The sequence below is a fragment of the Solenopsis invicta genome, chromosome 2, assembly GCF_016802725.1.
Source record: "Solenopsis invicta isolate M01_SB chromosome 2, UNIL_Sinv_3.0, whole genome shotgun sequence".
Lineage (NCBI taxonomy): Eukaryota > Metazoa > Arthropoda > Insecta > Hymenoptera > Formicidae > Solenopsis > Solenopsis invicta.
Window position 1 is genome coordinate 25,644,319 of NC_052665.1, and position 24,124 is coordinate 25,668,442.

At 34.3% G+C, this 24,124-nt stretch overlaps 1 protein-coding gene across 2 annotated transcripts in view; it reads left to right on the forward strand.

Annotated features, from left to right (window-relative positions):
* Positions 1-11,712, forward strand: part of LOC105203209 (neurotactin) — a 101,551-nt gene extending 89,839 nt beyond the window's left edge. For both annotated transcript variants that reach the window (XM_039457522.1, XM_039457517.1), the window contains exon 7: positions 10,931-11,712. In XM_039457522.1, coding sequence (XP_039313456.1) covers positions 10,931-11,321 — 391 coding nt within the window. In that variant the 3' untranslated portion in view covers positions 11,322-11,712. The remainder of the gene's footprint in view (positions 1-10,930) is intronic.
* The last annotated feature ends 12,412 nt before the right edge of the window (positions 11,713-24,124 follow it).

The window sequence follows — 24,124 nt, forward strand, 5'->3', positions numbered from 1 at the left end:
TAAATCAAATCTGACAAACCTATCTGAAATCAAATTGAAATCAATATCAGAACAAATTTGACAATAATGTAATGATAAAATGGCATCAAACACAAACTAAATCTGTTATCAAATGCGTTGACAAAATGATGCCAAACACAAACCAAATCTGTTTTCAAACGTGCTGACAGAATGACACCAAATACAGATCATATTTGATGTTTCCAAAAACAACAAAAAAAGTTCTTTTTTTTTAAACAGATTTTATTATTCTTATATCTTAATCTGTTTTCATTGTTTTACATATAACATTTTAATTTACTCATTACAATTACGTATTATTTTATAAATTTTTGAAAACGCATGTCGACGCCGGCGGGATTCGAACCTAAGATTTTAGAACAACAATCTAACACGCTAACACTGAGCTAATTGTACTCTTATGATATCGTTAATAAAAAGTTATATTTGAAGTAAAACTGAATTGAACTGGAAGAAACTTGCATCTTGAATATCGCGTGAATATTATCACTAGCTCTATGATTATTTAGCCTTAGATATTTTTAATATAAACTATATAAATAATTAAAATCTTTTCCTGGCCAGATCAAAAAATAACAATTAGAAGTAGTATCGAAGCATAATAAAACATTATTGACGTAAAGAGCACATTGCAAAAGTTAATTTTGCAATTAATTGTTATAAACAGATTGTTAAAAATGACTGTAGAGAAAAACTGATTACACGAATCGATTCACCGGGAAAAATTACTAAAGAAACATATGACGCTTTCTTAATTGTTATATAGTTGTTATAATTGTTATAAACAAATTAGTTGCATAATTGTTTTGATAAAATATAATGGCCGAATTCCGTAAAGAGAGCGTATAACATGTGTAATGTAACATTTTATCCTTGTTTAACTTTTGATGATCAACAATCATGCGCATATGCGCTTTACGGAACTCAACTAATGTTGCATTCTTGTATGATAAATGCTGACATTTTCGTAATAGCAAGCTTACTTACTATCTGCCATCAATTTGTCAATCATACATACAACAGATCTGTCTGCTATCAACTTTCAATCTGTCGTGTATTTTGACAAAGGAATAATGTTGCATTCTTGTATGACAATTGCTAAAATTTTTGGAATAGCAAACTTGTTTAATATCTGTTATATATTTGTCAAAACTTTCAACAAGATTGCTTGCTTTTCACCGTCAATTTGTCATATACTCTGAAGATAAGATTGTAATAAAGGTTCTAACCAAATAAAGAAGGTCGAAACCCTTCCCCCCAACCCCTCCTACAATGGATTTGTATGAAATTTAACCCATCCTTTTCTTTTGTCATTAAAAGAAACTAAGTTTTCTACATTTTTAAATCCCGGGCTTCTTCCTATCGTCCATAATCTTAAAAAGTTGTTTTTTAGTAAATAATTTTTGTCTTTGCGAGTTTTTAATGAATCGATTTGAAATTTTAACTGATATTAGATATGATTCAGATACATAATAACAAATTTTAGTTTTCCATTTTGACAGAAAATTCTAATTTTACAAGCTGAAAAGTTTTTAATTGTAATATCTCGACTCTCACAAGACTTGCTGTCTCTATATTTTAATCATAGTTGCATTTTCATAAAAACTACCACCTTGATTTTTTTCAGAATTTTTGTTTTATATGAGAACACCTTTAAATACTCCAAAAACCACTTTTTTCACTTTTTTTCGACTATTTTTCGAGGTTACTTTTGCTTGTAAAGACCAATTCGTGACTGCATCTGATAAATATTTTATTCTCTACTGGAACATCATCAAGCATCGGAGATCATCAGGCATCATTAACAAATATCTTAAAGAATATCATGTTTCTGATTTAAAACACATCACGTTTTCGCTTGTTTTCGTCATTTTCGTGTATTTAATAAAGCACGCTTTTTTAATCTTTGTCCGGATAGATTCGTTACTTTTTATAAGAAAATATAATATATTTAAATTTAAACACCTAGGTGTCTATGATTTGCGAAATAATTAAATCTATAATACAAACATATTTGTATTAAATATCGTTTTTGTAATAGAATATTATAGTAATAATAATGTACAAAGCAATAAAGTATCTAATATGTTTAATGAACTTCTCGTTGTGGTACAGACGTTATATGATGTCACGTTTCGGTTTTCTTGTTTATAAGTAAACAAAAATAAGAATAACAAAAATTATGTAGTTATATACAACTGCGTGGGTTAAGTATAATTTCATACAACAGTTGTATACAACTGCATAATTTTTGTTATTCTTATTTGTGTTTACTTATAAACAAGAAAATCGAAACATGACATTATATAATGCTAAGAAGTGTTTAACGTAAAACGTTTTAAATCTGATTTGCTTTTCTCCTTATGAAAAAGTATTACTGCTGAAAAAATCACACACAAAAAATTACACACAGAATCTGCTATTTTCTGTAATTTCATTAGATTGGCATTAATACGTCAGTAATCGTATTACCGCCAATCTAAGGAAATCACAGCAAAATAACAAATTCTGTGTGTGATTTTTTTGTGTATAGGATAAAGTCAGTATATACGCCGTAGCTATCAAAAATTTAATTTATTCAGTATTATTTACTATGTTTAAGGAAAAGAAATTATACGAAAACTTCATACTGTTTATTATTATAAAAAAATTTTAAATATGAAATTTTTTTTCTTATACTTGAAAAAGAAACTTAAGAAAACCCTTGCATTTTTGTCATATAAAAAAAGTAATGGGATTTACGACTACCCTAATAGCAGGGACGTCCACGGAACGTCCTAAGGACAACCTGTCGGGACGAGCGGAATATCCTGGGGATTACCTGTTACAGTCCCGAAACGTCCTGTAGACTAGTAAATGAGCGCCTCATTCTTGCCTGTAGACATCCTGTGGACATCCCATCGGGAATCCTAAGGACATCTATTCGCAATTCTCGGAATATTCATACGCATTTCAGGACCATTTTAAGATATTTAAGGAATATCCGCCTAAATATTAGGAGTACAAATTGAAAACCGCCGTTTTTTGTCAAAATTTGAGGATTGATTGTTGAAAAATGGTTACATACTTATTCTTGAAAGTATTGTCCATCGCTGGCCACTACTTTCTCCCATCTTTCGGGCAGCATACGAATCCCGCGTCGAAAAAACTGCTCGTCTTTTGCGGCGATCCACGAATCGACCCAGTTTTTGGCCTCTTCGTAATAATGGAAGTGCTGCTCAGCCAGGCCATGCGCCATTGATCAGAACAAGTGGTAATCTGAAGGCAATGTCAGAAGAATACGGCGGATGAGGTAAGACGTCCCATTTCAATGTTTCCAGATAGGTTTTAACGACCTGAGCAACACGAGCGTTGTCGTGCAGCAACATCACTTTTTCGTGTCTTTGCTCGTATTGTGGCCGTTTTTCCTGCAATGCTCGGCTCAAACGCATTAGTTGTGTTCGGTAGCGAGCTCCTGTGATGGTTTCACCCGGTTGCAACAGCTCATAATAAATCACGCCGAGCTGGTCCCACCAAATACACAGCATAAGCTTCGAGCAATGGATGTTTGGCTTGGCCGTCGATGTTGATGCATGGCCGCGGTAGCCCTACGATTTTTTTCGCTTTGGATTATCATAATGGATCCACTTTTCATCGCCGGTTACAATGCGATACAGAAAATACGATGCCCTTCCGTTTTTGCCGTTGGAGCAGCTGTTCGCACGCGAAAAAACGCCGTTCGACGTCTCTCGGCTTTAATTCGTATGACACCCAGTGTCCATGCTTTTGAATCATTCCCATGGTTTTCAAACGATGTGAAATAGCTTGTTGAGTCACGCCCAATGAATCTGCAAGCTCCTGTTGCGTTTCAGATGAATCTTCATTCAGTAATGTTTCCAATTGTGCGTCTTCAAACTTTTTCACCTGTCCGGGATGCTCCTTGTCTTCTACGCCGAAATCACCACTTTTGAAGCGTTAGAACCATTCTCGACACGTTCTTTCACTAATGGAAGCCTCACTATAAGTTTTTACAATCATTCGACGCGCCTCAGCCGCAGATTTTTTCGAATTCAAGGCAAAAAGCAAAACTTTCCGCAAATGACGCTTATAGGGCACAAATTTCGGCATTTTCGATCACAAAAAAATATATAACGCCGATAAAAATTCACAACTGCAATGATAAGGAATTGTTGCCAGATGCCCAACCTTACATTTAAAATTTTTGATCTAACGTTTGGCGCCAGCATTTACCGCTGGCGCCATCTACTGGAAAACGGAGGTTTTCAATTTGTACTCCTAATATATTATATTGTCACACTACAAAATTTCAATGAGCAAAACAATATTTTAATAACATTTTAAAAAAACATTTTTCGCAAAAAAAAATTGGGAATTTTTTCTCGGAAATTTCCAAACGGTCACTCATTCAAGTCGCGACTCCGATGAACGCCCACGCAACACAAGGACGTTTTTTAGACGTCTAATGGACGTTGCGGTCCGACATATCTTTGACGTCCAGTGACATACCAATTGTGTTTTGTAAACGTCTAGGAGACGTCTTTCGGATGTACAATGTACCGCCTTCGGACGCCAAATGGACGTCATTAAAACGTCTCGGCAGAACATAAAAAGGACTTTTATAGACATTGTTTGGACATTTTTTTATATTGCGCGGTTAGGACTTTATTTAGTAAAAAACGATATTTGTTAGTAAAAGTAGTATTAACTCTGCCGAAAATGTGCGATTAAAACCGATTTAAAAAAAAAAAGTAATCCGAATCGATTGGGATTTTTGCATCAAAAATACAGTGTTAAGACAGATTGAAAATAAAATCGAAACCCACATAGATTTATTTAAACAGAATACATTAATGTAAAACGTAATAAATTTACAAAAAATTATTTCTTGTATCTTTTTCGTCAAAAAAGATTAAAAAAAGATTAAATTTGAATTAAATATTTAATTTTGTACAAGATTAAACAACAATACAAATTGTTATTTACATGTAAAAATTATAAAAATTTATGTGGGACAGCGTTTCACACACACGTCACATTTGAAAAGAATGAGAGCGAGTATTCGTCTCAAGGTTACAACAAGCAGCTTCTAAAAATCTCACTGAAGTTATGAGCTGGGGAGTTGGCCGCGATGGCGTGCAAATATAACGCCTGTGGCCGCATTCGATTCACGAAAAGATCTCCCGCGGCGTGGCCGCCTAGCGGTGGTGCCAGCACTTACTTGTTAAATCCATTTCAATCCGAAATTACAGGATTTCATAAATTATAATTAAATCGAATTTTAATGTATACATGTATTTGATTCACAGAATCATGTAAACAGATATGATTCTGTAAATCAAATATATATACCTTGCTGTTAGATATATAATTACTTTCTTTATATTTTAAGTTTACGTTCCAAAATGTTTTTTCCGAGAAAAATTTTACTGGATTTAATATACGTTATTATTTATTTATATTTTAAGTAGAATTTTCCTCACAAATAAAATGGCCATTAAATAGCTTATTAAATTAATCGTTATAATATTATACATATGTATTAAATATGATATAATTTAAATATTGTATATAATAAAATATTAAATATTAACGAATAATATATTTTATTAAAAAGCTATATACTATATATTAAAGCTTATCATATTATCAAAATTTAAAGTTTATGTTTATATATGGTTAAATATCTTTTGTTAAATATTTTTTAACACAAAAAATTATCTTTATAATTTTATAATTTATAAAATTCTTGCGTTATACTAATAATGCTAATGATGATAATAATGAAAATACTCAACTTTGTTGACATATATGTATATAGCGGACCTTTTCGGAACGTACCACTGATATCTTTTGGACATTTAATGGACGTCCTTAGAACATGTCTTATTTAATATAAAGAACAACGCTCGCAATTTTCGAATGCATATTTATTATACAGGGTGCGAGAAAAGTTCCGGGACGGCGAAATATCTCGAAAACTAAGCATTTTAGGAAAAAGTGTTTCTGTTGTAGGGTTTAAAAAGATCTATTTACTGATCTTATCAGTTTGACCTTGGATGGCGTCGCCAAGGTCAGATCGAAATTACATTAACTTTTTTAAATGGAACACCTAACTTTTTATTGCATATTCTTGTAGCTTATCTCGAGACCTTTCCAAAACATTACAAGAAAGTTTATTTTCGTTGAGTACTTTCCGAGTTGTGAGGCTTGAAAGCTACAGTGTACTGTAGTGTGGGTCCAGCCACTCTTGCCTTAACTGGCCGGACACACGCCACACTTGCCTTAACTGGCCGGACACACGCCACACTTGCCTTAACTGGCCGGACACACGCCACACTTGCCTTAACTGGCTGGACCCACACTACAGTACACTGTAGCTTTCAAGCCTCACAACTCGGAAAGTACTCAACGAAAATAAACTTTCTTGTAATGTTTTGGAAAGGTCTCGAGATAAGCTACAAGAATATGCAATAAAAAGTTAGGTGTTCCATTTAAAAAAGTTAATGTAATTTCGATCTGACCTTGGCGACGCCATCCAAGGTCAAACTGATAAGATCAGTAAATAGATCTTTTTAAACCCTACAACTTTTGTCTGAAACACTTTTTCCTAAAATGCTTAGTTTTCGAGATATTTCGCCGTCCCGGAACTTTTCTCGCACCCTGTATATGTCGGGAACATGTTTAATATACATAATATGTTAAATATTACGAATCATCCCAAATTTGTCCTGCGGACGTCCTACAAACGTCATACTGCAGCTATGATAAACTAGGATGTCCTTTGGACGTCCTTAGAACGTCCTATGGACGTACGAGATACTGGAACATTACAAGAACTTTTGTGAACATGTATCGGACGTCCGGGGACGTCCATGTGTTGTGTGGGCGTTGCTTGACCTCCGTGATCGCTGCGAACTGGATCCCTTGTGATGATCTGTGAACAGTTTATGATAATATGTGTATATAACTGATAGATTAAGTAAATATATATTATCGAAAAGATGAACTATGTATAATTAAACCATATTATTTATATAAATACAAATAAAATTATAGTTTTTCTACTAATTTTTACAAATGCGGATTAGCATCTAGAATAACTTTTCTATTATTATTTGTTTAAAAATGCAACTAGAAAATATGTCAATATAATACAATAATTAAATTAAGTATGAAAAAATTTTTATTAAAAAAAAACATTATAAAACATTTAAAAAATATTGTCTGCTCATTGGGATGTAGATTGAGGTCTCTTCATTCAAAGATCTATTTGTTTATTGATACCGTTGTAAAATTCTTTGATACAATTAATATTTGCCCTTACTTTTCCTATCTGAATGTATAACCATTTATATTAAAGAATTTTACAACAATTGCAAAGCTGTATTTTCCGCTAAACGCAGCCAATTTTTGATGATACATGAGCAGCGGCTCTAATCTTTATATGTTTGAAATTGTGAAATTAACATTTAATTATTATATGTAAAAAAATTTTTTCTATTTTATTTTTATATTCTATTTTATATTTATTTATTTTATAAGGAATTAAATATGTGATTAATTATTTAAAAACAATATATAACTTTAAGTTGATCTTTATGATTCAGAGTAACTGTCATATGTATTATAGGCCTGTTTTTTATTGCTGAAGTAGTGCACATTCTGCGTTAAAAGTAATATTTAGATATATGTTTGAAATTTGATGAAAGCAAAAAGAAAAATCTAGTGCAGTCCAATGCAGCAATAAAAAACAAATCCCACATATACTTAATTTTCTGATACAATACAAACGTTTTTTCTTTTATTAGAATAATTTTATATGTTTAAGTATGATTTATAATAAACCCTTCTTAAATTCTTTATATACATACTTACATATTATATATATTCTGGATTAATCCTCCATAGGCAATCTCGATCTTTTTTGTTTGAAGCGAAATTCTTAATCTCAAATTTCTTTGCTCAAATTCAAATTTTTATTAAATAAAAGTTTTAACATTAAAGGAGTTAGTTATTTGATAATGTAGGAATGTGGAAAAGTATTATAACCGTGAATTTTTCTATTTTCCCTTAGCTTTCCTAGTTTGTGCCATATGACACAGAGAGACGATCCTTAGGACGTCCTTAGGATCGACTTAGAACTTAGACGTCCCAAGGACGTCCTTTGAATACAGTGTGCTGTGTGGATAACTTAAAATTATGTCCAGTGAGTATAATGTAGGCTGTATATAGAATTCCTTTAGTTTATTTAACATTCCTCGGGAAGTCCTGAAATTTTCATTCTAGTATAATATCCTAAGTCCGTCCCATTATTGTCTGGGACATTCAGGACGAATTCAGGATCATCCCGAGGACATCTTGTGCTATTAGGGTACTCATGTGTAAGATATACGGCGCATCGATAATTTACAAAGAACATTTATAAATATGATATGAAATAATATAATAACTTACAAAATGTGTTCACAAAGTTTATTAGGGAATAAGAACAGTAAATATGTATACAAAGTAATAATAATGCAATATTGAAGAAATTAATATGTACAGACATCAACAGAGTGCACATTGTATTCTCAATATAGGGGCAAGTGCTGCTTCCCAATCACGCAGCGTCTGTATTACGGCATAAATCCTGTTCGCTGAAAAGACTGTATCTCTTAAACAAGTGGAATATACAAGATATTAAACTAAATAAAAAATACAAGAGCTATGCACTTGTATCTTGCTTGTTCCATCCTTTACCATCGCTCTACATTTACATACCATGAAATAATCATTATGCCTTTTATATTGCCTACAGTAATCATTTTACATAGATAGTAATACACGATCGCGCTACTTCTACATGAAAAAATCAATTCAAGTGACGATATTTTCGTTAATATTAACAATAAACAAAAAACTGTTATTACAACACAAAACTAATAGTCCATAAAGGCACATAACAAAGTGGTTGTGATCAAACTATCTTTATTCCTTTTATTTTTTCTGACATATGCGCTGTAAATCCTCCCGCGGCGTAAATACCGACTTTACCATAATTTTTTCGGCAGTGATACTTTTTTATAAGGGTCTTCTGTACCACAATGAGAAGTTCATTAAACATATTAGATACTTTATTGCTCTGTACATTATTATTACTGTAATACTCAATTATAAAAACAATATTTAGTACAAATATGTTTGTATTATAGACTTAATTATTTCGCAAATCATAGATATCCAGTTGTTTAATTTAGATATACTATATTTTCTTATAAGAAGTAACGAATCTATCCGGACATAGATTAAAAAATTGCGTTTTATTAAATACACGAAAATGACAAAAACAAGCAAAAACATGATATGTTTTAAATCAGAAACGTGATCTTTAAGATATTTGTTAATGATGCTTGATGGTGATCTCTGTTCCATTGGAGAATAGAATATTTATCAGATGCAGTGACGTAATTGTCTTTACAAGCAAAAGTAATCATGAAGAGTAGCCAAAAAAGGTAAAAAAAGCGGTTTTTGGAGTATTTAAAGGTGTTCTTATGGAACAAAAATTGTAAAAAAATCAAGGTGGTAGTTTTTATGAAAATGCAACTCTATTAAAATATAGAGGCAGCAAGTCTTGTGAGAATCAAGATATTACAATTTTAAATTCTTTTTTGGCTTATAAAATTAGAATTTTCTGTCAAAATGGAAAACTAAAATTTGTTATTATATATCTGAATCATATCTAATAGCAGTTAAAATTTCAAATTGATTCATTAAAAACTCGCAGAGAAAAAAATTATTTACTAAAAACTTTTTTTAAGATTATGGACGATAAGAAAAAACCCGGGACTTGAAAACTTAGGAAACTTAGTTTCTTTTAATGACAAAAGGATGGGTTAAATTTGATACAAATCCATTGAGGCGGAATTCGACCCTTCTTATTCGGCTAGAGCCTTTGGTAGAAATCTGCTAATAGTATCGGATATAACAATGTATGCGGATCATATGCGGACCAAAATCTGTTGCCACCTTTGCAGTTGCACAAATGGTTATAGGGCTCCTTATAGAGGCGGTCATAGTTAAAATCTCAATAGTGCACGAGTACGTTAAAGCGGCAAAAAAAACAATGAAATTATGATATAAATGTTAAATAAATACCTTCAAGTCATGATTATTATTTTACGTCTCCGCGCGTACGCTAGAGTACTCTTAATATGAGATACAATCTATACGCAGCGCGAGTGTAGATTATATCTCATATTAGAAGTACTTTGAGTTTTTCATATTAAACAATAAGAAAATTAAGAATAAGACTATTTCTCGTATTACGACTTTCATGCCTTACTGTTTCACAATCACCAAATCTTTATAATTAAACAAATCATTGCCTCTCATATTTTCCTATATTTCCTATCCTTAATGCAACTTTACATTATCATTGTTACAGAATTTATTACCAAATATTTATTTATTATATAATAAACAATGTTTAAAGACTCACTTTAAAAAAATACCTCGACAGTATCCAATTTCATAAATGTTTTTTCTTAACGACTGTACACATAATCTAATAATAAATTTTTTACTAAATAGGTTTCACTCCAAGAGTAATACGTTCATGATGGAATCAATCATATGCGCTTATTAGTTCAACAGAAACCTCGCTATTTCATATTAGGAGCCTATCTCATAATAGGCGACTTTATCCTGTACAAAGTTTAAAATCAAAAATTTACACTTAGGAATGTTTCCTTGTCAGTTTTGCCCATTCTACCTATATGCAAGAGTTTTATTATTAATTATCAGACACCCTGTATATATTAAGCTTGGCGAAATCCGAGAGAACAATCTGTGATGTTCTTTTTGTCAATGTAATATTGCTGTTGTTATATGCTAAATGTGATTACATATTGTGCTCATTATTTTCCAGGCGCTATAACAATACGTTGAAGGGATTGGTCACAATGATCTCCGACATCCGCGTAATTTGTCCATTACTGACCCTCGCCAGAATGAGAACCAACATACCGTTTTACGTAGCCACCCAACCACGTCGACAGTACCTGGCCGATCCCGACAGTGATGCCGCTGCCATTCTGGGAACCTATGCTGCCGTCACGCCTGAGGAAAAGAGACACGTGTCTGCTATGCAACAGCTGTTTAACCATTACGTATGGCATGGCGAGGTCGCGCAGGTTGATCAGTCAGGCGCAAAGCGAGTATTACTCGTTGGTCAAGATACACTGCTCGCGCAGGGCTATCCGAATTGTGATTTCTGGATAGAGAAAAACATCGTCCCTATGTATGGCCGAATCGATTAGAAAGGCTTTTATCATCATGCACGAATCTATGTGCTAGGATTTTTGGAAATCTGCATCTCGAGTAACGCGTATCTGTCCGTTTAATTTCCGCGGACGTCACGATACAGATACTCAATAAACACAAACAATAAGATAACATTAATGTTATAAATCTACACTCAACAATGTAACAGTTGTACTTATGTTACATTACATTTGTGTTATTGAATATGAAATTATAATATTGATGTTATATTACTATTAATTAGTGTTTACTGAAATATGTACTACTTAAATAGATCGATAGGCGTTAAATGAGATTTTGCAGATTAACGAATGAAGATCATGCCTTTATGGTGCGACGTATAGTAGTACCTGTCTAATCATGACAATTAATATAAAAGCCAAAATATAAAATATAAATTAAAAAGAAAAAAGATAAAGAAATTTGTATGTAGATATCCGTGTACGTGAGTTCGTTCTCAATGCTGAAGTGTGACGATATTTTACGAGCTATATAGCAATGAGAATGTTGTTCTTTATATCCGAGAGACAAACGTGCGTTCGATCATAAAATTGGTGGACCGTTATATATGTATAAAAACGCGAATCAAACTGATATACATATATTGCATAAAGGCAGTAACCCAAATAACAAACAATATTTTTATAAATATTTTTGAAATATTTTAAAAACATTTTTAAAAGTATTGTTTACTATTTAAAAAAATGTCCCAGATAAAACAAAATCATAAAAAAATTAAGACATCAAGGAAGTCATTTTAGAAAAAAATATTATGACCAGTATTCAGTCGATTTTTATTTTAAGACTGTTCTAAGTAATGTCTTAAGTAGCATTTTAAGACATTACTTAGAACAGTCTTAAAATAAAAATCGACTAACAAGGGAACATTCCCAAATTTCTGATTTTAACGAAACTTTGTATACGTATAGGTTACATAAATAGATGAATTTAGAAAATGCTGTCCAAAAACAGTTTTAAAGGGTAAAATCACCTCTCGTGTAAAGCGATTTTCGACTTTTTTTTGTTTTATCTCAACAATTATTCAAAAGATCAAAAAAAGATTTAAACCAAAGTTTTACAATAAAATTATCTCTATTCATTCCTGTTAGTAATATTTTATAAAAATACTTCTAAAAAAATTTTTTTTTTATATTTTTAAAAAATGTTAATGGTGAGAGTGAATAGAGATAATTTTATTGTAACACTTTTGTATAAAACATTTTTTGATATCGTGAATAGTTTTTGAGATACAACAAAAAAAATTAAAAATCGCTTTATACACGAGGCGTGATTTCACTTAAAACCAGTTTTAGGCAGTAGCTGATATTTTCTAAATTTATTTATTTAACACACGCACACACACACACACACGCACACACGCACACACACACACACACACACACACACACATATATACAGGGTGACCCATTTTAACTTAAGCAACCAAATAACTCGAAAAATAAGCACACTACGAAAAAATGTTTAGAATCAAAATTTCGTCATTTCGAGGGGGACGTACAATGACGTTAAAATCAGCTCCCCCCCCCCTCCCCCTGGGCGGTGAGGGGGGGCAAATTTGAAATCTAAAATGGGAACCCCTATTTTTTATTGCATATTCAGAATCTTTGGCTAAAAACACATACAATTTGTCTGAAACATTTTTCTCGATTCATGATAAATGACGCTGTAATCGACGAAATTCAATTTCTTCGATTTCTCTTACTGAGAACCCATGCTTACGATTCTGCAATAAATTAACAATAAAAATACCACGTTTTCATTGTTAATACTCGAAATTAGTCTTAAAACAAATTTCTCATTATTTTTTATTACTCATTAATTACTTCTCAAGAAACTGCTTTTAGCGTAACCCGTAGCTAAAAGCAGTTTCTTGAGAAGTAATTAATAAGTAATAAAAAATAATGAGAAGTTTGTTTTAAGACTAATTTCGAGTATTAACAATGAAAACGTGGTATTTTTATTGTTAATTTATTGCAGAATCGTAAGCATGGGTTCTCAGTAAGAGAAATCGAAGAAATTGAATTTCGTCGATTACAGCGCCATCTATCATGAATCGAGAAAAATGTTTCCGACAAATTGTATGTGTTTTTAGCCAAAGATTCCGAATATGCAATAAAAAATAAGGGTTCCCATTTAAGATTTCAAACTTGCCCCCCCTCACCGCCCAGGGGGAGGAGTGGGGGGGGCTGATTTTAACGTCATTGTACGTCCCCCTCGAAATGACGAAATTTTGATTCTAAACATTTTTTTGTAGTGTGCTTATTTTTCGAGTTATTTGGCTGCTTAAGTTAAAATGTGTCACCCTGTATAAAGTTTCATTAAAATAAAAAATTTACCACGTGAAAATGTTTCCGTGTAAGATAAATAAAATAAAATAAGAATATGAATACCGGCTTTTAACCTCATTCGATACATTTTTTACGATGATTCTAAGGTGAGTTCTTGATATGACAATGATTATAAGTGATTTTTTTCTACTTATAAAGTCATTTTACAGTCATTGCCACATAACAATTTAGGAAAAATGATTATAATCTCATTCGATATTCGATTTTAAGAATTCATCACTAATTATCATCAAAAGTATATCAAGTAAAATCATAATGATTAAAATGATTTCTGATGATTGATGTAATCCTAATCTTATTAAAATTTTGTATTTTATTTGAACATGTCAAGAAAGACGCGTAGAAGAACACAAGCGAGGAAAGAGACGGATCGACAAATTAATAGCATTATATGATTATTCTTATAAAACGTAAGTGAATAGGCACAAAAGGGATAGAAGGAGCAACAATTTTCGGCAGCTTTTTAAGACTTTTTAATTAATCATTATTAAGATTTTTTAGAAATTAGATATTTCTCAAAATCGAGCGCAAGATCTCGATACGGTTAAGACATTTCGGTTTGTTATTCATAATCATAAAAATATCTTATTATTAATATGCTTCTTCGTATTTAGCTCATATGTAGACATAAGAATGTAAAGAAAAGTCTCAGAATATAAACCTAACTTAGTAGATTATCGACGCATTACCTCGGCGAGAACGAATTCTTATCTTTACACATAAAACGGACCATACTCTTTGCTACGGAAAATATTCTTGAATCGGGAAGTTTCATTTTTCCGAAGAATCATGTGGGACATATGCGTTGCATCGCGTTTATGGAAGTAATATTTTATAGGACAGAAAATGTTAGCTCCCCAATGAACAACTAATAGTAACATAATATCAATATTATAACTTCACACTCAACAATGTAATTGTGACGTACATGTACTATATTACATTTATCTCATTAACTACAAAATTGCAATATATTATGTTGTTGTTAGTGTTTACTTTCGTCAACAGTTTCTTTTGTACGAAAATACGAAGTTTTTATTATCAATACTTTTTTATACATTTATAACTCGAAGAAAACGGTTCTTTTCTACTATGACGAGAGAATTACAGACTGAATGAATATTATACATGAATAGTATTTGTCTGCTCAGACTTAAAAAGTCCTCGTGGAGATTCTCTATATTATTCAGACTAAAGCTGCCAAATTTAATGTTTTGTATACCATGTGTCACCCACTTGAATGATAAAGATTCTATTATTGCATAGTATTTTTCAATTTTTTATATGCAACAGATAATGAATAAGGCAGGTAATGCGATCTACAAGCTTTCCTGCACATCTCTCTTCCGTAAACGCGACTCGCATCCCAGAAACGATGATATTGATACTCAATTCATTCTTACATTTTTACGACTTATAATTATTAATCAATGCGTTATTAAGTATTATTTATTTTCATTAATATATGTGATAAAATAATATCTACTCAAGAAATCTGTATGTTGTTTTATTTTATAAATAGGTTGTTTTTTGCATATTTCCACTGCCTTAAAATATCGGTCATGCAATAGGACAATGGTATTCGTGACGCTTTGTCGCCACTAATATTCTGACTGATCGTGATTGAAAATATACTGGAATTCTGAGGGTGTATTGCTAGTATATGGTATGCATACGTGGAAGATACATTTGAATAGCCTCTAAGAATATTTAGCAACGAAATCGCATACACTGAGAAAAAGTTGTTAACTTGATATTTTAAATTTCTTTGGTTTAAGTATTTATGAATTTAAGTTATATGTTGATACAAATACTTGAAATAAAGTTTAAGGACTCAAAATATATTTATAAAACATATCCAGATAGCAATGTGCCTGTATTGTTGCTCGCATGTTGTTTGAAATTATAACATGTGTTCCTACCAGATTTGCAGCAACTAAGTCGATATTTGTTGGTAAATTGATAGCTATACAACATTGAATAACAATTTGCCAGCAACTTTGAATAATTATAATTGTGCTGTTGCTATTATGCCATAATAATTTATAATATCACACAATACTGTCATATTATTGACAACGTGAAGTAACTTTGATGTTATTGTTAAACTACTGGCAATAAATATTGTTGCTTCAATATTGGTATATTTGAAATTATTGCAAACAAATATACAACAATTTGCCAGCATCATAAGCAGTCACAGATTTTGCTTAGACATATTTGGTTATTTGGATATAGGTACTTGAGTTTCAGTTCAAATATTTTATTTATTTAACTTAAATGTATGAATTCTTTTTATACACTAAATATAAACTAAATACAGAAGTACTCGAACTAGAAAAAATTGCAAAACTTAGTCAAGTTAACAATTGCTTTTTCAGTATAATATACAAAGTTTAAAAATCCGAAAATGCCCAACTATATTTGAAATTATTGGTTCCATTAGAAAATGTTTTAAACAACAATTATAAGATTTTAACAAATACATGAAATGATGCTACCCATTTGACCTTCAACACAAATGTAGAGAAGTTTTCATGTTAATTCTAAAATTTTAAATAAAGATCCCTTTTCGTTATTTAATATACTTATAACTGATATCGAGATCTTTTCAAAACACTACAATGAAATTTTTTTAATTGAATATTTTTCGAAATATGAGTTGACAAAGTTAAGTTGTCATCAGATAGTGGAAAGTTGGAAGTCATTCAATACTATAGTAACGACGTAGGGTCATTAAATTATCTCTGCTGTCACACAGATGGGCGCACGCACACACACATAAGAGACATAAATCCGATCAAGTTACCTTCACATGAATAATATTAATATTGAATAATACTAATACTAAATATACCTGAACATGTCAACTCATATCTCGAAAAGTATTTAACGAAAAAAAATTTAGTTGTAGTTTCTTGAAAAAATCTCAATCTCAATTACAAAAATATTGAATAAAAAATGCAGGTTTCCATTTAAAATTTTAGAGTTGACATTGAGAACTTCTCTATACTTGTACTCAAAGTCAAACGAGTATCACTAATATAATTTGATGCATTTATTGAAACCTTATAATTTTTTTTAAATAAAAAAGTTAGAGGTTCTATATACAAATTTATAGAATCTAATAAAATTATTTTTACCAATAAGAGCCAGTACTAGATGCTTTCGTGCATTTGATGTCTTTATATTAATCACGAATTATAAAGGGCGTTCTTACACTAATAACATAATTTACAATATTTTTGTAAACATTTTAACTCACAATTTGAGTTTTCTTCAGTGCTTGTTCATTATGTCAACATCAATGATTAAATTGTACCTGTTTGTACGAGATTTCTTCTGTGACAACAAATTTGTGAAATTGTATTATATATGCATTTTTGTATTATACCACCGATAGATAACTAAACTTAAACTAAACTTAAACTAACTATTATTTGAATTTTTGTTATATACTCAGTTTATATACTCATCACATGACAATCGCTTGACATCATTTTCACTTTCACAACTAATAGTTATAGGAAGTTGTCCAACTTAGCTAGAACCGTGTTTGACGTTTTTGATTTATAATACAACTTGAAAAATTTGCTGTCACAGCTAGAAGAAATCTCACGCAACAAGTACAGTTTGATCATCGGTATTGCCATAACAAACTTGCATTGAAGAGAACTCGAATTATGAGTCAAAATGTTTGCAAAAATATTGTAATTTATGTTATTAGCGTTGTAAGAACGCTCTTTATGATTGATTTGTGATTAATAAAAGGATACAAAATGCACAAAAATATTCGGTGTTGTCTCTTATTGATCAAAATATCTTTGTTAGATTCTGTAATTATAATTACATAACTTATAACTTTTGTCTGAAACATTTTCCCATAGTAATAATTTTAGAGATGATTGGCCGTATCCGGACTTTTAAACTATCCTATTTATACATATAACGAGCGTTATATTTTATAAGGGAATAAATTTCAGAATATTATGAATATTTTAGATATTTAAACCGCTTCTGCTTATGTGATCTTGCGCAACTCTTCACGTGATCACGAGAATTACATGTAAACGTATATGCACACGTTATCTCTTTAATTAAATAAAATACGTGTGTATATACTTCGGTGTACATTACGTGTCTACATCATTCGATCACAATTACACTGTGGCTAGGTGATATGTGCAAAAATATTACTGGTGACTTATATTGTACTCTTGAATGTTTAAAGATACTAAGGCGATTGCATTCCATCGAAACTTCATAGAAGTGAAGCCTACACTGTCTCTCGCTTCACTTGTACGGATATATGTATAAGGAAGATTCGTCTAGTATCGACCGGCGTATATTATCGACCAAAGCTAATTCTCACTTTTGTTGTCACACATAAAAATATTTTACGTGCATAAATAGATGCATATTACACATGTGTGATGTATATTACGTGGCCGTATTATTGCAACGTAGCGGACAACTTTTTCATCAGCGTATTAATTATGTCTGTTGAGAATTATTTTCCAAAGCTGATCTCTTGTTTCTCAGGTAGTTCAATGATTTTATTGCATTATTCATACTATATTTAGTATATTAAATATAAGAATATAGCATTAGTTTAATAATTTTCTTTGTACGCAGTATAATTAAAAAATTTTTCCAAGTGATATTAACCAATATAATGTCGTTTAGTACGGACCAACCTCTTATCTCATAGAAATTTTTTCATGGGTACATATTCTAATTTATTAGAAAATTTTTCAAGACCTTTCACCCACAGATAAGACTTTAGAAAAGAAAATAAAACTAAGAAACGTACAAACACAAATATCATAAATTTTGACATTAGATAATTTCATGAAAAAACTACAAGATAAAAATAAGTTGGTTGAACAAAAAAAAAATTAAATACGGAAAAAAGAAAAATTGACAAAGAATTTAAAAAAATAAGAAAAACAATAAAATTTAAAAAACATAAAAAAGCTAAGAAAAAAAGATATAAAAAGTCTATAAAATTAAAGAAAAAGATAATTAGAAAAAACATTTAAAAAAAACAAGAATTAAAAAAAAGCTAAACCATACAGAAGTTACTGAATGTGTCATTTACAAAGAAACGTTTAACGAAGATTGGGTAGAGAGCATTAAATATTTAGATTGGGCACACGTCAAATGCACAGATGACGAAAATATTTATTTTACATATGTTACATGTATAAAATATTAATTTAAAATAGAAACCTTCTGTTCTAACAATTAAATGTCTCTTTCTTATATTATTTATCATTCTAATCTAAAAATATAATAATTTAATAACTGGTCCATATTAAATGATAATTGTATCCCAATTTTAAATTATAACATGTCTTTTTTCTAAATATCATTTGTTTATGTCCAACAAAAGATAAAATAATTTCCATCCTTTTAGTAATCAATATACAACAAATCACTTTTTTTTATTTTCACGAACTCTAGCCTAAGTTATACTAAAAAAAACTTAGAACAGTCGATACTAGATGACTCTCTCCTATTATAATTATAAAATTATACAACGACAAATTTAAATTATTCACGGATTCAAAACCGTTAAATTATTTTTCTTATCATAGTTTACACTTTAATATATTAATTTATTAAAGGCGATCAAGAAGATGATCTGCGGCAAAGTAAACATACTTTCATACCCAATAAACACCAACAGTAACATAACACAAATGTTATAATACACTACATAACAATTATTTTGTTGCGGAATTATAACACTAATATTTTCTTTCTAGTTGGTATTTACTGGGTACCAATCCCTAAAAACATCACTTATTGTGTGTGTGTGTGTGTGTGTGTGTGTGTGTGTGTGTGTGTGTGTACAATATACACATATATACATACACACACGCACACATACACAGGGTGTCCCAGAATTGCGCATTTTCCCCCTATGGAGGACATAGAGGAGATGAAAAGGATCAAAAAAATCTTATATCATTTTGCGATATTCGTTATAATTATTGAGTTATAAAATAAAACGTCTAAGCCGATGACGCCGCACCTATAAGCTAAGCGCGATGGCGTGGCTTAGACGTTTTATTTTATAACTCAATAATTATAACAAATATCGCAAAATGGTATGACTTTTTTTATCCTTTTCATTTCCTCTATGTCCCCCATAGCGGAAAAATACGCAATTCTGGGACACCCTGTATATAAAATTATTGAAAAAATACATATGATTTTAATTCATCATCATATTGACAGATAGTTTAATTTATTTATATAATGCATCAGTATTTTCATACAATACGCGTTAATTATAAGTATAGAGAGAGAAATTGGTTTGTATTATATATTGCTAGGCCTTGTATCATTAGGTGTATAGTGGTGGACAGAATAGTTGCAACGTTTTTCTTCGATGGATTTTAGAACACAGTCTTGCTCATCGAACGTAATTAATTAGATCCATAAATAAAAACTAATTATGTTCAATCATTCGATGAGCAGACTACATTCCAAAAACCATCGAAAAAAAGTGTCGCAACTATTCTGTCCACCACAGTACATGTAGAGTCTCTCAGACTGATTTGAATTGTGTGTGTGTGTGTGTGTGTGTGTGTGTTGTGCGTGCGCGCGCGCGTGCGTGTATGTATTCCCATTTAAAAATTATGTATTTATTTGAATATATTATATATATCATTGTCAAAAGCCACAAGGCTTTGCGGTAAATTGCGGCTGACAACCTTTGAGGCTACTTGCACATTTTAAGCGCGATGTGCATTTGATATTTCGAACATATTTTTCATAATTATCAATATGCTGTGTGTATAACAATTTTATACTGTATCTACGATATCATCAATAAAAGAATTATACATTAAACAACAATTAATAAAATTTTTGGATAAAGATCCAAAAAGGTGAACCCTCCGATTTGGCTGCAAATTGGTATACTACTGTATTTTGGCTGAATACGAATATGATAATAAAAATTACCGACAAAGTTATCTTCAAGATAAAAACAAACTTGAAATATCAATTTTTTAATATTATTTTGATAAATATTAATTTTATAAAAAAATGTTTCAAATAAAAACTATAGTTCTTGAAAGAATACATCATTGATGTGTTATACATTTTTTTGCACAAAACAGCTTTAAAAAAAAAACGAGATAATATAAGAAAAATACTCGTTTCACGTGGAACTTCAATACTTTAGTCGTATATAATAGAAAAACTGTTTTAAAATGAGTTTTATTTCAGTACTGTTATGCGTGAAAAATAAACACTTTGACAAAAGAGGGGCTCCGCCCTTCCCCCGTACCCTCTTCCCAACTTACCTTTTTTTTATAGTTGGGAAATGCGTTTTCGCATTTCCGCACCCTGTGGGGACAGAGCGCGGGGTATGTAGGGCACCCAGCCCAATCAGGGCCGATACACGCACTAAACCCTAACTTTTTTCGGCGTTTGGGCTCGGGACGGACCATGGAATCGGGCTGAGCATGCACCGCGATCCGTCCTGACCCAAACAAGTCTCCGCCAGGGCGGAGACTCCCCTCCGGAAGTTAACAGCCGACCAGCGACAAGTCAACTGCCCTAACCGGGATGCGAGTTTGCGACACCTCCGGCTCCCCAGCCCTCGGTGTCCCGCATTCCAAGCCCCAAACGGGTGACCGGTCAAATACCCCGCCGTCGACACCGCAAGGGGCGTACCTCCTATTTACAGGGAAATAAAATGGGGACCATTGATTTGTAATAAGTCCCCATCGCCCTGCTCCGGTTCCCTCCGACTTAGCAAGGGAGGAACCACATCGCGATTCCGCTTGATGTTAACGCCGCTCGAAATGCCCGCGTTGTCGCAATAAACAGGAAAGAGGGCGAGGCAAACATTTGTTGGTGCAAGAACCTGCGTCGACTTTTCCCTTCCCTGCTCCTTCTCTCCAGGGAAGTCCCCTGATTATCCTGCCGGGCTCGCTCGGCAACCTCCTTTCGTGACATGACTGCGCCGCAGAAAGAGGTCACCGCGTTCCAGCACTTAGTGCTGGTGAACGTACTGTCAACGGCCGACAGGGCCAGATCGTTTCTAATCGTTAAAGTGAGGACACGACGCTTGTCGGCCCATGCCGGACACATCTCTAGAGTGTGGCTACGCAGTGTCTTTCACCTCTGGACAATGGTAACACTTGGTGGAGGCCTCCCATCCAATCTTCTTGTGCAGGTATTCCCCGAAACAATCATGCACGGAAAGCACCTGCGTCATGTAGAAGGACAGGCTTCCTTACGTCCTTCACACCCACTCCTCGAGGATGGGCCCGATGACCTCAATTCGGCCCTGGCACGAGGGAGTCTTTCCTACCAGTGCTGGATCATCTCTCGTATTGCCTTCTCCTCGTTTCCACCATTTCGTGTGTAACTGGCTTGCCCCCGCGGGCAAGCTCCTTCTTCCATTTGTACATGCCCGTAAGGTAGCAAGCTACGTAAATCCACGGGGCCGAGTGAGCCAACATGCACGCCGCCTCCAATGGGACGGCCGTACACTCATGCAACCCTAGTGACCATCTTCCTCTGCTCCCCATGCAGGAGCTTTGCGTTTCAGATGGAGGCCAACAGGGACTGCCACCACAGGGGCGCCCCATACATGGTGATGGAGCGCACCACCCCCATATAGAGGCAGCATACCCTCTCACTAGAGCCTCTCAGATTGGCCATTAGACGGCAAAGGTTAGCCACAGAGGCACTAAGATTGGCAGCTAATCGTTTGAAGTGGGGCTGGAAGCACCACCTTTTTTTTGATTACGGAGGGGAAATGCGTTACCGCATACCCCAGGCCCCGGGGGAGGCCTGGTAGTTATGTGGGGCTCTCCCCTGCCAGCAACGTGCCGGCGGAAGCCTACCCACTAAAACCCATCCTGCCCTGGTCCTTAATTGGGGGGCTCCGGGAACGCGTGCAGCATACTTCCGGAGCCCCCGGGGACACCCTGGTACTGGAAGCCTCTGGCAGGGCTGTAAGGCCGAGTCTGCCTCAGGTTGGGGGAAGGGGAACAACGTCCCTCTCCCGCCTTTTACCTGGTGTTTGGGGGTAAACCCCGGGGTATCCGGCCCCCGCCGTAATCTCAGGGCCTTTCGCGCCGAGCTATGCCGGTGCGGAAGTACTCCTCTCTGAGGGAGAGGAAGTGTTTAGTTTCCTATCTCTACCCGGCGAGGCGGTGGGGGGAACGACTCCGTATTATGTCGCCAAGTTGCTCTCCCCCTCCCCTCCCCCGACGTCAGGTAGGGTCTGCCTTGCCGGGCTCATTGCGAGGAGCCCTCCTCCCACGGCTGCGTGTCCCAAAAGCCGGGCCAGTAGCCGTAGGGAAGGAGGGGCACCTTCTCTCCATGTCGTCGCTCGCCTCTTCCGCTATAGTGCGGAATGAGGGGGCGACCGCTGGAAGCACCACCTCGAGTCGAGGATTAATTCCAGATATTTCATCTAAGATTTTACTTGACCCGTGTTCCCTCGACCATAATATGAAATTTTTTTTTACATGGGGAAATCCTCATGGATACCCTTTTCTCCCGGGGAAGAGGGGAGCCGGCTATGCCGGCCTCTTACCGGCTAAAACCCCATGGTGGTCTACTTTTATATGAGATGTGGAGGGGTTGCAAGACATTCTCCAACGAACACCTTCTGAGCCCCCAGCCCTCTCCCAAAGTGGGAGGAAACCGTCCTATTGGAGACCGTTGCGGGACCACCACGCAACGGTCTCCCCTACCTAGGAGCTGCGTGCAATGGGATCGGGCGTCACCGCGCCCGTTTTCTGCAGCTCCCACCGGTCCCAGACTAGAGGGCTGGGCACAAGTCGCCCGTACCTTCCTCCAATCCGCGACTTAGAGTTACGAGGCCCGGGCGTACGCCCGGGCTCTATTTCCTATTCTTTTTCTACGTGAGGGAGCGGTATCCGGGGCCGCCGCCCTCCTCCTCTCAGCACTCTCCTTCTGCGAGATGACTCGCAGAAAGAGAGCACGGCTCCCCATTCTTCCTCCCCTTCAAGCATGGCCTTAACCATGCTCTCCAGGGAGAAGTCATCCCCATTTATACCCAGGGCCTGGAGTAGGACCCGACAGTCACCCTCCCATGCTGGACAGTCCAGCAGAGTATAATCTGCCGAGCCACCAAGCCCCGCAATGATGGCACACCCTGGTGGGTTCCCTTCCTATGCGGTACAGGTACTCACCAAAGCAACCATGCTCGGTGAGCATCTGCACCAGCCTAAACGTTAGGGATCCGAAACACCGCCGGCCCACCAATTCCTTCAGCACTGGCCGAATGGCACTGAGGACGCAAACGCCCGTCCAGGGACCGACCCTCGCCCCACTCCTCGACAGCCCATCGTCTTACGTTGAGGCACCACACCTGCACCATAATATGGTGGCCGGACCTTTTTCTTTCCCTTCTGACTTAATAAACC